General features: G+C 65.4%; 3 protein-coding genes across 6 annotated transcripts; 2 read left to right on the forward strand and 1 right to left on the reverse strand.

Moving 5' to 3' along the window:
* The first annotated feature begins 202 nt into the window (after positions 1-202).
* On the forward strand, positions 203-5,077 carry SEC14L2 (SEC14 like lipid binding 2). 3 transcript variants are annotated; one of them, XM_080374163.1, is made up of 12 exons: positions 224-478; positions 1,937-2,012; positions 2,119-2,162; positions 2,351-2,410; positions 2,510-2,698; positions 3,190-3,285; positions 3,538-3,598; positions 3,675-3,758; positions 3,956-4,062; positions 4,143-4,282; positions 4,399-4,568; positions 4,668-4,939. In XM_080374163.1, the coding sequence occupies exons 1-12, from the start codon at positions 425-427 to the stop codon at positions 4,817-4,819; spliced, it is 1,233 nt and encodes a 410-aa protein (XP_080230289.1). In that variant the 5' UTR covers positions 224-424; the 3' UTR covers positions 4,820-4,939. The 3 variants fall into 3 exon arrangements, with proteins under 3 accessions (XP_080230287.1, XP_080230288.1, XP_080230289.1); XM_080374161.1 differs by lacking the exon at positions 4,399-4,568 and having other exon boundaries at positions 203-478; positions 4,668-5,077; XM_080374162.1 differs by lacking the exon at positions 3,190-3,285 and having other exon boundaries at positions 210-478.
* Positions 5,078-5,445: 368 nt separating this feature from the next.
* MTFP1 (mitochondrial fission process 1) lies at positions 5,446-7,342 on the forward strand. 2 transcript variants are annotated; one of them, XM_080401266.1, is made up of 4 exons: positions 5,446-5,576; positions 6,257-6,384; positions 6,460-6,692; positions 7,123-7,342. In XM_080401266.1, exons 1-4 carry the CDS (start codon positions 5,525-5,527, stop codon positions 7,196-7,198), a joined length of 489 nt encoding a protein of 162 aa, XP_080257392.1. In that variant the 5' UTR covers positions 5,446-5,524; the 3' UTR covers positions 7,199-7,342. The 2 variants fall into 2 exon arrangements, with proteins under 2 accessions (XP_080257392.1, XP_080257393.1); XM_080401267.1 differs by having other exon boundaries at positions 6,529-6,692.
* Positions 7,343-7,431: 89 nt separating this feature from the next.
* LOC308069242 (uncharacterized protein) lies at positions 7,432-12,818 on the reverse strand. The gene is made up of 4 exons (XM_080401256.1): positions 8,864-12,818; positions 8,420-8,514; positions 8,224-8,304; positions 7,432-8,121 (listed from the first exon to the last, which is right to left on the reverse strand). The coding sequence occupies exons 1-4, from the start codon at positions 9,109-9,111 to the stop codon at positions 7,847-7,849; spliced, it is 699 nt and encodes a 232-aa protein (XP_080257382.1). The 5' UTR covers positions 9,112-12,818; the 3' UTR covers positions 7,432-7,846.
* Between the last annotated feature and the right edge of the window lie 28 nt (positions 12,819-12,846).

Raw genomic sequence — 12,846 nt, forward strand, 5'->3', positions numbered from 1 at the left:
TCGCATACCCTCTACAGCCCCCAGACCCCCATACACCCCATGACCCCTATAGCCCCCATAACCCCGTGCACCCATACCTGCCATACCCCCTATAGCCCCCATGGCCTCTATAGCCCCCATGGCCCCCACCCCACCATACCCCCTATACCCCCCATACCCCCTATAGCCCCCGTACCCCCTATAGCCCCCGTACCCCCCACGCCCCGCCACGCCCCCACAGCCCCGCCCCCACGCCCCGCCCTGCTCCGGGGCGGCGGCGGACGCTGACCGGGCGGGCAGGGGGCGGCGGGCAGGGTCCAAGGCCGGCCGGGGCGGGCCGGGGCGGGCCAGGGCGGGCCGGGGGCGGTGCTGCGGGGCCTCCGCAACCTGCCGCCGCCCGGGCCGCCCGGCAGAGGCGGCCATCCCCGCCCGAGGCCGCGGCACCATGAGCGGCCGCGTCGGGGACCTCAGCCCGCGGCAGGCGGAGGCGCTGGCCCAGGTGAGCCGGTACCGGCAGCCGGGGATGCCGGGGGGGGCGGGCGGAGCCGCCCCGACACGCTCCGCCATCCGCTGCCTGCGCGGCGCCGGGCATCGCCCCCCGCCCGGGCCGCCCCCGCCCGCCGCCGGCGGCGCCCGCCCCGCAGCGCCCACGGGGAGTCCCTGGGGGTCTCACCGGTGAGCCCCCCCCGCGGCGCTGCCCGCTGGGGAACGACCGGCCTGGGTGGGCCCTGGGGGTCTCACCGGCTGGGCCATCCCGCTGGCACCCCCCCGGGACCGGGCACCGGCGAGCTCCCCCATCCCTCTCCCATCTTCCCCGCTGGTCCCACCGACGGGTGGGAAACCGCCGGCAGGGCTCGCGGGGCTGGGGGTGCCCGGCCGAACCGGTGGTGGTCGGTCACCCACCAGGGTGGCTGTGCCACCCAAGGCCACCTCCGACGCCTTCGCCGGCTCGCCAGGTGCCAGGCCCCACCCGCATCCCCGCACCCCACCACGAGGGCAGCCGGCCGCGTTATCTGATGGGTGCCCGTCCAGCCCAGCCAAACTCCAGCCGCGGTCAATGACCCCACCGGCACCGGGCACCGGGAGCAGGCGCAGGGCATGGAGCCGAAATGTGGGTGATGACCTCGCTGGGGTCCCAGCACCGGGAGCAGGCGCAGGGTGCGGAGCCAAAACATGGGCAATGACCCCGCTGGGGTCCTGGCACCGGGAGCAGGCACAGGGTGCGGAGCCGAAACTGTCCCGGTGCCAAGGCGGCAACGGGTGGGCGAGAAAGGCGAGCTGCGAAACCCGTCCGCCGGCACCTTGTTTTTCTCAGGGTGAAGAAGCTAATCCCGGGTTTAATTACACCTAAATTCAGCGGGAGATAATCTAATCAGCCTCATTAAGGCGAGGTCCTGGACTGGTACGGAGATTTGGGCTGGGGCTTTGCTGGGGTGAGCAGGGCCACGTGCCAAGGGTGCCCCGGCACCCCCACACTCCCCCAGTTCTGCACCCTCCTGCCTGCTCCAGGCCACCCAGGGGGGCTGTGAACCGCTGGGATGTCACCAGAGCAGGGGGACAGGCAGTGACCGACCAGTGACTGGTTCAGCCCCGAAGGATGCCACGGGTGATGGCAGAGGAGGGGGTTGGTCCACCTGCGGGACAAGGGTGGCTGGTGGGACCCTCGCCGGGGGCAGCCCCCACTCACACCTTTAGCAAGAGGATCGGCTTGGGGACAGGCGGTGCTCAGTGGCTGGCCCGGGGACAGTCCCCTGCCAGGGAGGAAAGCGGAGATGGCCACTCACTGTGGCTGCACCTGGTGGCAGGGACGGGGCACAGGGTGCCCCTTCTCTCCTGGGACAGTCCCAGTCCTGGATGGGGCTTTTTTTGAGGGGGAGGGGTACACAAACATGAAGCCCTGGAGCTTTCGGGGTGGGAGCAGGGACCCGTCCACCAATGATCCCTCTTCCCCCCACAGTTTCGGGAGAACCTGAAGGACGTGCTGCCCTCCCTGCCCTCCCAGGATGACTATTTCCTCCTGAAATGGCTCCGAGGTAACCCCAGGGTGGGGGGCACATGTGGTGGGGGCTGGAAGACCCCATGGGGGGCTGTGGGGCTGGGGACATAAGCAGTGGCACTGAGCTTTCTGCTGTCTTGCAGCGCGTTGCTTTGACCTGCCCAAGTCAGAGGCGATGCTCCGCAAGGTGAGAGGGGCACCCCGCTTTTTGGGGGGGACCTTGCCATACCACCATTGTCACCTGGGATGGGACAGTGCGCCATGGGCCACGAGCCTCTCCCAACAAGGGTGACCCTCCCATGGGGTGTCCCTCATCCCATGGGATGGGGGGTCCCCAAATCCCCTCACCCCAGCTTGCTCTGCCCCCCACTGCAGCATGTCGAGGTCCGCAAACACATGGACGCCGACAACATCATCGCCTGGGAGGCCCCCGAGGTGGGTGTCCCCAGCCCCGGGGTGGGAGTCCATGGAGGGGGACTGTCCCCTCCCTGGGAGGGTGCACGGTCCCCCTGAGCCCCTTGCTGTCTCCCGCAGGTGATCAAGAAGTACATGTCAGGGGGAATGTGTGGCTATGACCGGGAGGGCTGCCCCATCTGGTACGAGATCATCGGGCCGCTGGATGCCAAGGGGCTGCTCTTCTCCGCCTCCAAGCAGGACCTGCTCAAGAACAAGTTCCGTGACTGCGAGGTGCTGCGGCAGGAGTGTGAGCAGCAGAGCCAGAAGGTGGGCACCTGCCTGCCCCACCAGCCCCACTCTCGTCTGTCCCCACCAGCCCAGCTCCCCACCGTCCCCACCAACACGTCCCCACCAGCCCCCCAGGCCCATGTCCCTGCCAGCCCCATAAATCCATGTCTGGTCCATCCCCACCAGCCAGTGCCCTCCCCAGCCCCATGGGTCCATGTCCAGTCCAGCCCCCTCAGTCCATGTCCCTGCCAGTCCCATTAAGTCCACACCTTGCCCATCCCCACAACCCGATGTTCTACCCAGCCCTGTAGGTCCACATCCAGTCCATCCCCACTAGCCCGTGTCCCTGCCAGCCCCACAAGTCCATGTCCTGTCCATCCCCACCAGCCCGTGTCCCCATCCCAGCACCCACACCAGCCCACAATGCCCCTTCTCCCCACACCAGCACTTGGGAGGGAGCTCTGGCCTGGGGGGGACCAGTCCCTGCAGGGGGTGGATGCCAGCTGAGCCCCCCTGTCCTCCTGTCCCAGCTGGGCAAGAAGATCGAGATGGTGATGATGGTCTATGACTGTGAGGGCCTGGGCCTGAAGCACCTCTGGAAGCCAGCTGTGGACACGTACGGGGAGGTGAGGGGCTCCCTGCCCGCCCCCCCCCTTCCCCCGCTGGGGGCCACTGCTGTCCCCAGGCTGCAGCAGGGATGCAGGGATGTGGGCCAGCTCGTGCCCCGAGAGATGATGTGGGGCAGGTCCCTGCCGGTGTCCCACACCCCTCCAGCGCTTTGGGGTGGGGGTCCCAGCCTGCACCCTGCTGCGCTCCCCCCTGTGCCTTGGTGGGTGCATGGGGCACAGGGATGACCCGAAGCTCTCCCCATCCTGCAGCTCCTGTCCATGTTCGAGGAGAACTACCCCGAGTCCCTGAAGCGCCTGTTTATTGTGAAGGGTGAGTCTGGCCCCAGGGTCCCACTCCCCCTGGCTGGGTGCTGACCCCTACCCTAACACCCCCCATCTTCCCCCAGCCCCCAAGATCTTCCCCGTTGCCTACAACCTCGTCAAGCACTTCCTGAGTGAGGACACTCGCAAGAAGGTCGTGGTCCTGGGATGTGAGTCCTGACCCCCTCCCCAGGGTCTCCCCAGCTGGAGGGGTGCGGTGGAAGCCAAAAACGGGGTGCCGTGTCCCCTTCTGCTTTCATCCCACCCAGGGGTGAAACCTCAGCCCTGGGGGGTGGTCCCTGGCTGGGCCAGGGCTCGCTGCAGGGCTCACAGCCCCCCTAAACCCCGCCGTCCTCCACCTCACCAGCCAACTGGAAGGAGATCCTGCAGAAATACATTGACCCCGGGCAGATCCCGGTGGAATACGGGGGCACCCTGACAGACCCCGACGGGGACCCCAAGTGCCCAAGCAAGGTAGAAGCCCCCTTCCCCGAGCTCCTCAGGGTTGCAGGGGTGGTCCCCCCATCCCTACATCCATCTCCATCCCCTTCCAGATCAACTACGGGGGGGACGTGCCCCAGCACTACTACGTGCGGGACCAGCTGGCGCAGCAGTACGAGCACACCGTGGTGGTCAGCCGCGGCTCATCCCACCAGGTCGAGTACGAGATCCTCTTCCCCGGCTGCGTCCTCAGGTGAGGAGGGGGCTCAGGTGGGGAGGGGGCTCCACGCCACGGGGAAGAGAGAGCTGTGATACAATGGTGGGTGTCCCCCACGCCACCGCGGGAGCCTGACAGCTCTCCTGGTGCAGGTGGCAGTTCAGGTCGGAGGGAGCCGATGTGGGGTTCGGGGTGTACCTGAAGACCAAGGTCGGGGAGCGGCAGCGGGCGGGCGACATGACCGAGGTGTACCCCAACCAGCGCTACAACGCCCACATGGTGCCCGAGGACGGCTCCCTCACCTGCTCCACGCCTGGCATCTGTGAGCACACCCCCTGCACGGGGGGGCATGGGGCTGGGGACACACACACGGCCCCCCGGCTGCTCCCCACGCCCCTAACACCCCCCTTCCTCCCCGCAGATGTCCTGCGCTTCGACAACACCTACAGCTACCTCCACGCCAAGAAGGTGAGCTACAGCGTGGAGGTGCTGCTGCCCGACACCACCTCCGCCCAGCAGATCCAGCAGCTGGGGGACAAGCTCAGCGAGGTGGGGCTCAGCCACAGCCCCTAGCGACGCCCCCCCCCCCCCCCGCTCTGTGCCCCCAGGATGGGCCAGTGACCCCCTGCCCCAGCACGGCAGCTGGGAGGGTGGGGAAGGGGCTGAGCCCCCCCAAGCACACGGACTGGGGCAGGGGGTGAGCGGGGCCGGAGGGGGACAGAGCACATGTGGGGTGTCATCCCCCCCCCCCCCCCCCCGCCCCGTGCCTTATGTGGGTCCTGTGCCCAGCCGCTGCTGCGTGGGGTGGGGGGAGTAAAGGGATGGACTCAGCTGGGTCTCCTCTGGTTTTTGTCCCCCAGCCGGCCCCTGCTGCCCCCCACCCCATAGCCAGCCCTACTGACGCCCCCAGCCGGCCTCTGCTGCCCCCCACGCCATAGTCGGCCCTACTGACCCCCCCGCCGGCCCCTGCTGCCCCCCCCCAGCCCTACTGACCCCCCCGAGCCCCCCAGCCGGCCCTGCTGCCCCCCCCATAGCCGGCCCCTGCTGCTCCCCCCCGCCCCCCAGCCGGCCCTGCTCCCCCCCAGCCGCACGGGCTGGTCCATCCCCATTAGCCACACCTCAAGCCCCCGCTGGCCCCGCCTCGGCCCCACATCCCGCCACGTGACCACGGTGACGCAGCGCCGCCCGGCCCCGCCCTTGTCGCCGTCTCGCCGCGCCGGGGGGGCGGGGCCTGGTGACGCGAGCGGGGAGGGGCGGGACGTGCGGCGGGAGGGCGCCATGGGGGCGGCGGAGCCTGACCGCTACCGGGACACGTGGGTCCGCTACCTGGGTGAGCACCCCCGGGCACGGGGCAGTAACACCGGGCACCCCCCTGGGTATCCCCCGGGCACCGACACCGGCGTCCCCTCCGGGCACTGGCGACCCCCCTGGGTATCGGGCAGTGACACCGGGCACCCCCCGGGGCACTGGGCATCCCCCGGGCACCGGGCACTGGCCACCCCCCTGGATATCGGGCACTGATACCGGGCACCCCCCGGGGCACTGGGCATTCTCCGGGCGCTGGGCACCCCCCTGGGTATCGGGCACTGATACCGGGAACCGCACCGGGCGCTCCCCCAGGCACCGGGTGCTACGTGGGGTACCGGGCACTGACACTGGGCATCCCCCCCTGGTACCGGGCACTGACACGGGGAACTGTGCACCCCCCCCCCGGGTATCAGGCACCAGACACTGACACCGGGCACCGGGTACTGACGGTGGGCACCCCCCGGGTACCCGGCCCTGACACGCAGCAGTGGTACCACACACTGACACCTGTCCTTGGGCACTGACACTGGGTATCAGTCACAGACACCAGTGCCAGCCGTGTCACCCTAGCTGTCCCGAGGTGATGCAACTGCTCCAAACACCCCCATGCCCCTGCTGCCCTCCTGGGGGAATGGGGACACGCAGTGGGGAAGCACAGGGACACGGCCGGTCTCTGGCCCCATTGACCCCCCCAACCCCCAGGTTATGCCAACGAGGTGGGCGAGTCCTTCCGCCCGCTGGTGCCATTGCAGGTGGTGTGGGCCAGCTACGGCGTGGCCACCGCCTACGTGACCGCTGATGCCATCGACAAGGGCCAGAAAGCTGCCACCGTGAGTGTCACCCCGTACACTGCCCCCACCCCCAACCTGCTGTCCTCACCACTGACCTCTCTCCATCACCCCCAGGCACATGCACAGGACCCCGCACGGGCCACGCGGGTAGGGGTGGCTGTGGTGGACACGTTTGTCTGGCAGAGCCTGGCCTCGGTGGCCATCCCTGGCTTCACCATCAACCGCCTCTGCGCCGCCTCGCTGGCCTTGCTGGGCACCCTCACCCGCTGGCCACTGCCCGTGCGCCGGTGGACCACCACTGCCCTGGGGCTGGGTGCCATCCCCCTCATCATCACCCCCATCGACAGGTAAGGGACACCCCCTTGGAGACACGTGGGTACCACCTCCCCATCCCTGCATCCCACGGGGCATCCCCCCACCCCAGGCCAGAGGGATGAAGTGCTTCTCCTCACAGGGGAGCTGTTCCCAGTATGGGCTTAGGGCTGGGGGAGCACGGGGTGACTGGGGAGGGGGTCCCTGCACCAAAGGGGCTTTGCCAGGGCCCAGCCAGGTCATGGCCCCATGGGAATGAAGATTAGCAGGAGCCAGGCGCTGAGCAGGGGATTAGCGAGGTGAGGCTGCGCTAAGCCTGGTTTTGGGAGGGCTGGGGCCTCTGGGACATTAGGGACAGGTCCCAGGGGGACTGGGGACAGCTCCAGCCAGCCCCTCCTCATCTTAGCCAATTAACCATACCCCAGGGAGCCCCCAGGACCCCACCGATCCTCTCTCTTGCTGCAGGACTGTGGATTTCCTGATGGACTCCAGCCTCCGCAAGCTCTATGGGGCGCCAGGAGAGCCCCCGGCACCACACTGAGCCCCCCTGGTCTGGGGAAACTGAGGCAACACTGCTGATCTTGGGGTGCTGTGACCCATCTACTGTGAACCCTTGCTCCAGCGATGGCCTGGGAGCTGCCCCCCCTGTCCCATGGCTGGTCCTAATAAACCATTTCAACCCTGACCCCATGCTGGGTGATGCTTGGGTACCGCAGCCATGCCAGAGCCAGCAGGGACCCATTGCTGCATCCTCTCCTGGAGGGGACACTTGGGTCTGGCTGGGTCCCAACCTCCAGGTAATCTCCACCCTGAGAGGGGGGTGGTCCTTGCAGACTCAGAGCAGCCCTGATCACCCCACCAGCACCCCCAGGCCTAGCTGGAACCCCTCCACAGCCACTCCCAGCCTCATGGGATATCCTGGTGACTGTCCCCAAGGAGCTGCTACCATGTCCAAGATCTTCAGTAGTGCCTCCAGGAACCCAAATTCCCCCAACCAGAAGACACCCCCAGCCCCAGCACCACAGGCTGGGGCCATGCCACCATGCCTGGTGGTACCTCCTGGTACCAGATGTGGCTTCCAGGAGTGGTGGTATGGCCCCAGCCTGTGGTGGCATTCATGTGGTACCACCCGGAGAAGCTTTAGAGTAAAGAAAACCACCTTTTATTGGGAAGGAGGGGGGTCACTGGCTCACACCGAGCTCTGTGCCAGGCTGCGGTACTCCGGATCCAGCTCACCCCCTTTCTCAGTCTCTCTGGGGACCAGGGCCCCCACCACGCTCTGCAGCTCAGCCTGGAAGGGACATCGTTGCCTTGGCCACTGCCGCCTCGGCCACTGCCGCCTGCCCAGGCGCCACATGGCCACAGCCAGCCCCAGCAGAACCCCCACCAGGGTGGCTGCCACAAGGGCGCTGCCCACTAGGGCCAGCCCGGCCAGCAGGAACCTCTTTATCGTACGGCAAGGTGCTGGGAAGAGAAGAAAAATACCCCGGCGGGTTCAGAGGTTGCTTCAGCACCCGGGATGGTGAATCTGGGGCCATGGGGAGAGGGTTGGGGGTGTCTGCTCACCTTCATACCAGGGCACCTTCTCCTTCTGCACCAGCAATGGTCCAACCATCTCCCGGTGGAGCATCCCCTCTCCTGGGAACCCTGTGGGAGGAGATGACCAATACAGCTTGTCCCAGCCCCTGGAGGTACACACACCCCCCTGCACCCCCCCAAGACCCCAAAGCCACAAGGGGCCACCACATCCCCACCCCAGTACCTGGCAGCTCTCCGGGGAAGTTGTCATCAGGGGGACAGCCAGCATCACAGCAGTGGCACAGGGTGCTCTGGGAAGCGTCCTCTGCATTGTGCCAGCTGGGAGGAGAGGACAGAGCTGGGATGCCTAGACCCATCCCTAGCCCCAACTGCAAGACCCACATGGTCCCTCCAGGTCTTGGCCTGGACCTTGGCCACCCTAAAGGAAGTGTCCTCCTGGTGACACCAAGCACCACCCCACTCCCCGCCCAATTCATCTGCAGCAGGAGGGAGCCAGGACCTGTGGTGATGCCAGCAGGCTGTCATGGGAGCAGCGGCACCCAGACCGTGGCAGGGTGGCATGGCCCCCTGGATGGGTTCCCTTGACAAGTGGCTTCTGATCCCAAAGCACCCATGGGTGCTCATGCTCTAGGGCACCAGCAGGAACCTGCACCAGGGCTGAGCCTACCTGGCGGTGGCTTGGCTGTAGAAGCAGAACCTAGTGCCATGCCCTCGGGCACTGGTGGGGCCCCACGCTGTCAACAGGCAGTGCACATAGACCTGCCAAAGACACCAGCCCCAGGCAGGGCATGACACCACTGCGCCCTTCTTCAGGGACCCTGCTTTCCTCCCACCCAGCCCTGTTGGACCACCCCAGTGGGGAGCAGGATGCCCCCAGGAGGGACAGTGCTGTGGGAGCCCCAGGTCATCCCCCATAGGACCTCTCTCCCACCACCAAGGACATCACGCCAACCTCACCTCCTCCTCCTCCAGTTCATCCTCCAGCACAGGGGCCAGGATGGCAAGACGGACAGCAGACACCCCTCTCCTGTGCTGGACAGACATGCTCCCCAGTTTTTGCCCGTGCAGGCACCTAAGGCAGGAGAGCAACACAGGAGCATTCCCAGAATTTCTCCAGGCCCTGAACATCCCTCCCCTGAACATTAGGAGGTCTTGCAGGACCTCAGGGTGCCTGGAGAAAGCAGTCCCCACCTCCCACCCCATGGGCACTGACCCATGGCTGTTCACCACCATGAAGACCCTTTTGGGTCGTCCCAGCTGCTCTGAGGTGGTTCCGTAGCACTGGTCCACATAGATCTTCAGAGAGACGCCCGGACTGAAGTCAACCCTGGCCTCCAGGTGGATGGCAGAGCCAGGGCTGAGCACCAGTGGCTTCTTCACGGCACTGGGGTCCCCTGAAAGAGAAGGGAGGGTTGGTTCCATGTGACATCCCCAAGCCTGTCCCACCACAGACAGGGACATCAACACATCCCAGACCACCACTCACAGGTGGTTTTACCTTCACCCCTGTGAAGCAGGTGCCCACCTGCAGCTCCCCAATTTCAGAGCCCATCTCCCGTCCCTGGAAGCCAAGAGTCATCCTGGCTCTGTCACCCCAGTCTGGCTTCCCTGCCTGCTCCCCAGAACTACAGCACCTTCCTGGTTCCCCACCACCAGCCCGGAGCAGAGAGGGACCACATCACCTGTTAGAATGACAAAGGGCAGCTGACCCCCAAAATCTGATCATGGAATCAAGCACAGGATTGGGAACACCTCAAAGCACCACCACTCAGAGCTCTGCACCCTCTGCAAGACTGGGAGGGGAGGTCCTGCAGGGGTGGCCACCTTCTCCTGGTGGGCCCCAGTGCTGAGGCCAGCCAGGAGAAAGTACTGGGTGCCACTGGTCAAGCTCAGTAGTCTTGGCCAGACCCATCCTGTGGTCTCATCCTCCAAAGGTGGCACCCAACACAAGACCCAGGGCACTCACCATCCAGGAGCCTCAAGGTGAAGTTCATGATGGGCTCCTCCAAGCGGCCGTAAGCATGAGCCCCACCAGGCACAGTGGCAGCAGCAAGCACTGGGGCTGCAGCCCTTGTCCCCACACCTGAGGACATCACTGGAACCATCACCATGTGACTGAAGGTCTCTGAAGTATCTGGAGCCATGGTGGTCCCTGCAGCAAGGAGAGGGTTTAGCCAGTGGGGCTCAGCACGCAACAGCATATCTCAGACACAGTGGGGACATCCAAGTCCTCAGATGTCCTTGGGACTGGTGGAGGACAGGTGCCAGCAGCACAAAGGCAGGGAGAGCACTCAGGAGCTCAGCTGGGTTTGGGCACATCAAGGTGCTCCTCGATCCCCAGCTCCCCCAGCCAGGGCCTCCCTTGGTCTTGGTGACCAGGCCCTGGCACAGGGTCACTTTAGTCGCTGTGGTGGTGCATGCTGGAGGAAGTGGTGTTCCACAAGGGTGTTCCAAAATGCAAGGTTAAGTGTCCCCAGCCCCCTCAGCACCAGGTATGCCTGGGAGCTGACAGGCTGGGGCCAGACCAGGAGCTGCTCACGGGATGGGACACCATTGCCAGCAGCTACATACCCCACCAGTGGCTCTAGTCCCCCCACCCAAACCAGGCCCCTGCAGACCTGGGGGTGCAAGGAGCCCCCGGCAAGCCCCTTGGCTCCAACCACACATCCCCGGAGTGCCAGGGTCATTTCAGAAAGTCTCTTTTCCACCAAGAAAACCTGTACCAGCAGGTCCAGGAGGGCATCAGGAATCAGCACTGGGTAAAACCAAGGGCCACTCACCACCCTCCTGCACCTAGACAGCCAGGAGGTCCCAGCCCCACTCACCTGCCACTCCCAGCACAGCCCCACACACCAGCATCAACCAGCACAGCCCCATCCTGAGCAAGCAGCAGCCTCAGCTCCAACCCCTGGGGACCTTTAAAGACCAGGGCTGGGTGTCAATGGGCTCCAGCTGGTGCTGCCGGCTTTTGGAGATTTGCTTGATTTGCTCTGCAGTCAATCAGGGTCCCATGTGTGGGGCTGGTCCTACATGCCATCCCAGCCCCGTCACAAGGATCTGCACCCATTGCTCAGCCCCTGTTCCATCACACAGGCTCAGTTGCACCGCTCAGTCTGGTCCTGCATGGGGTCTTGGTCCTGAGGAAGGTCCAGGTCCCACTGCATGGTCCCATATGCACCAGTTAGTCCTGGTCACCATGCATGATGCTGGTCCCACCATGTAGTTTTGGTCCTGTATGTGGTCCTGGTCTGACCAGTTTTCCTTGGTCCAAGTTGCACCATATGGTCTGGTCCCACCACTCAGTCTTGTTCCCATGGATGTTCCTGACCCACCTCATGGCATGGTTTCACCTCATCGTCCTATACATAGTCTTAGGCCCACCACGGTTCTGATCCCACCACTCGGTCATGGTCCCATGCATGATGCCAATCCCATCACACAGTCCTTGTCCCATTATGGTCCTGCTGGCAGCCCCAGCCCCAGTGCCACCACACAAGCCTGGGGACCCACAGTCCCAGCTTGGTCCCGTTTATTGAGAACAAAAACCCATAGGAGGAGAGTGCTGGGACAGGGGACTTCAGCAGGACTTTCCTGCCACCCTTTGGTCCCAGGCAAGCACACAGCTGCTGCTCCCCACCCCAGGGCACTGGCTGCTCTCCAGGACAGGCAGCCCTGGGGGCACAGGTAGCCCAGTTGAGGCAGCAGTTTGGTCACAGCCAGGACAGAGACCTGGTGAAGTCCCCATCTGTGCCTCCTGCCTGTCTTGGATGTCCCCAAAACCCCATCACAGCCCCCTCTGCATGGATTGACCTGGTGGCCTGGGCACAGAGGGACACAGAGCACGTCCCCATGGGAATGTCATCCCAGGTGGGCTGTGCAACTGACCTCCTGCCTCAGAAGGGGCTTTTCCATCCCCCTATCTGCAGAGACAACTGGTGGCTGAGGTGGGATTTGGCATCTGCTCCCAGCAAGAGAGCTCAGCATGTCATGGGAGATGCCTGTGGACCTCAGGCAGGTGCCCCCTGTGCACCTCTGTGTCCCCCGCACCCATCCCAGTGTCTGTGGGCAGCATCATGTGCAGTTGAGTTGGTGGCCCCAGAATGGCTATTAGGGTGCATGTCCACCCCGGTACCACTGGTGCTTTGGTTGAAGAAGCCCCGGTGCAAGTCCCAGGGCCACCCCTGAAAATGGGGTGCACCTGCCAGCAGCACAGCTGGGACCCAGTGGCATGACTGGGTTGTGTCACCCGTGATGGCTGTCCCATGGGTGCTGGTGTCCCTGCAAAACCAGCAGACCTTCCTGGTGGCATCTGCGCACCATGGGAATCACAAGCCAGCACCCAGCAGCACAGGCGGCTCTGCAGGGACAGTGAGGACCAATCCAGGCACCCCATTCATGCTGGGAGTCTCGTGCCTCAGCGCTGCCCTGGGGGGACAGGGCTCCCCACCTCTGGGAACACAGAGCTGGGACCCTGCAGGGCTGCCGGGCCGCCCCGCAGGCAGAGCAGATGTGGGGGGAGCAGGGACCAGCAGAGCATCCTGCCACGTGTGGCCGCCCCGCAGGCAGAGCACATCTGGGGGGAGCAGGGACCACCAGAGCATCCTGCCGTGTGCCAGGAGCCGGTGCGAGGGGGTGTCGCTTCCTCCCCAA

This window comes from Falco punctatus (genome assembly GCF_963210335.1).
Source record: "Falco punctatus genome assembly, chromosome: 1".
NCBI lineage: Eukaryota > Metazoa > Chordata > Aves > Falconiformes > Falconidae > Falco > Falco punctatus.

Bases quoted from the DNA above. Each gene is read 5' to 3' on its own strand.
- LOC308069242 (XM_080401256.1), bottom strand. From the start codon at position 9,111: ATGGGGGATGACCTGGGGCTCCCACAGCACTGTCCCTCCTGGGGGCAT. The intron at 8,515-8,863 runs GTAGGCTCAGCC...CTCTCCTCCCAG, and splicing joins TACAGCCAAGCCACCGCCAG to CTGGCACAATGCAGAGGACG. The intron at 8,122-8,223 runs GTGAGCAGACAC...TTCTCTTCCCAG, and splicing joins GAAGGTGCCCTGGTATGAAG to CACCTTGCCGTACGATAAAG.
- MTFP1 (XM_080401266.1), top strand. From the start codon at position 5,525: ATGGGGGCGGCGGAGCCTGACCGCTACCGGGACACGTGGGTCCGCTAC. The intron at 6,385-6,459 runs GTGAGTGTCACC...CATCACCCCCAG, and splicing joins AGGGCCAGAAAGCTGCCACC to GCACATGCACAGGACCCCGC. The intron at 6,693-7,122 runs GTAAGGGACACC...CTCTTGCTGCAG, and splicing joins ATCATCACCCCCATCGACAG to GACTGTGGATTTCCTGATGG.
- SEC14L2 (XM_080374163.1), top strand. From the start codon at position 425: ATGAGCGGCCGCGTCGGGGACCTCAGCCCGCGGCAGGCGGAGGCGCTG. The intron at 2,013-2,118 runs GTAACCCCAGGG...GCTGTCTTGCAG, and splicing joins CCTCCTGAAATGGCTCCGAG to CGCGTTGCTTTGACCTGCCC. The intron at 3,759-3,955 runs GTGAGTCCTGAC...CCACCTCACCAG, and splicing joins GAAGGTCGTGGTCCTGGGAT to CCAACTGGAAGGAGATCCTG.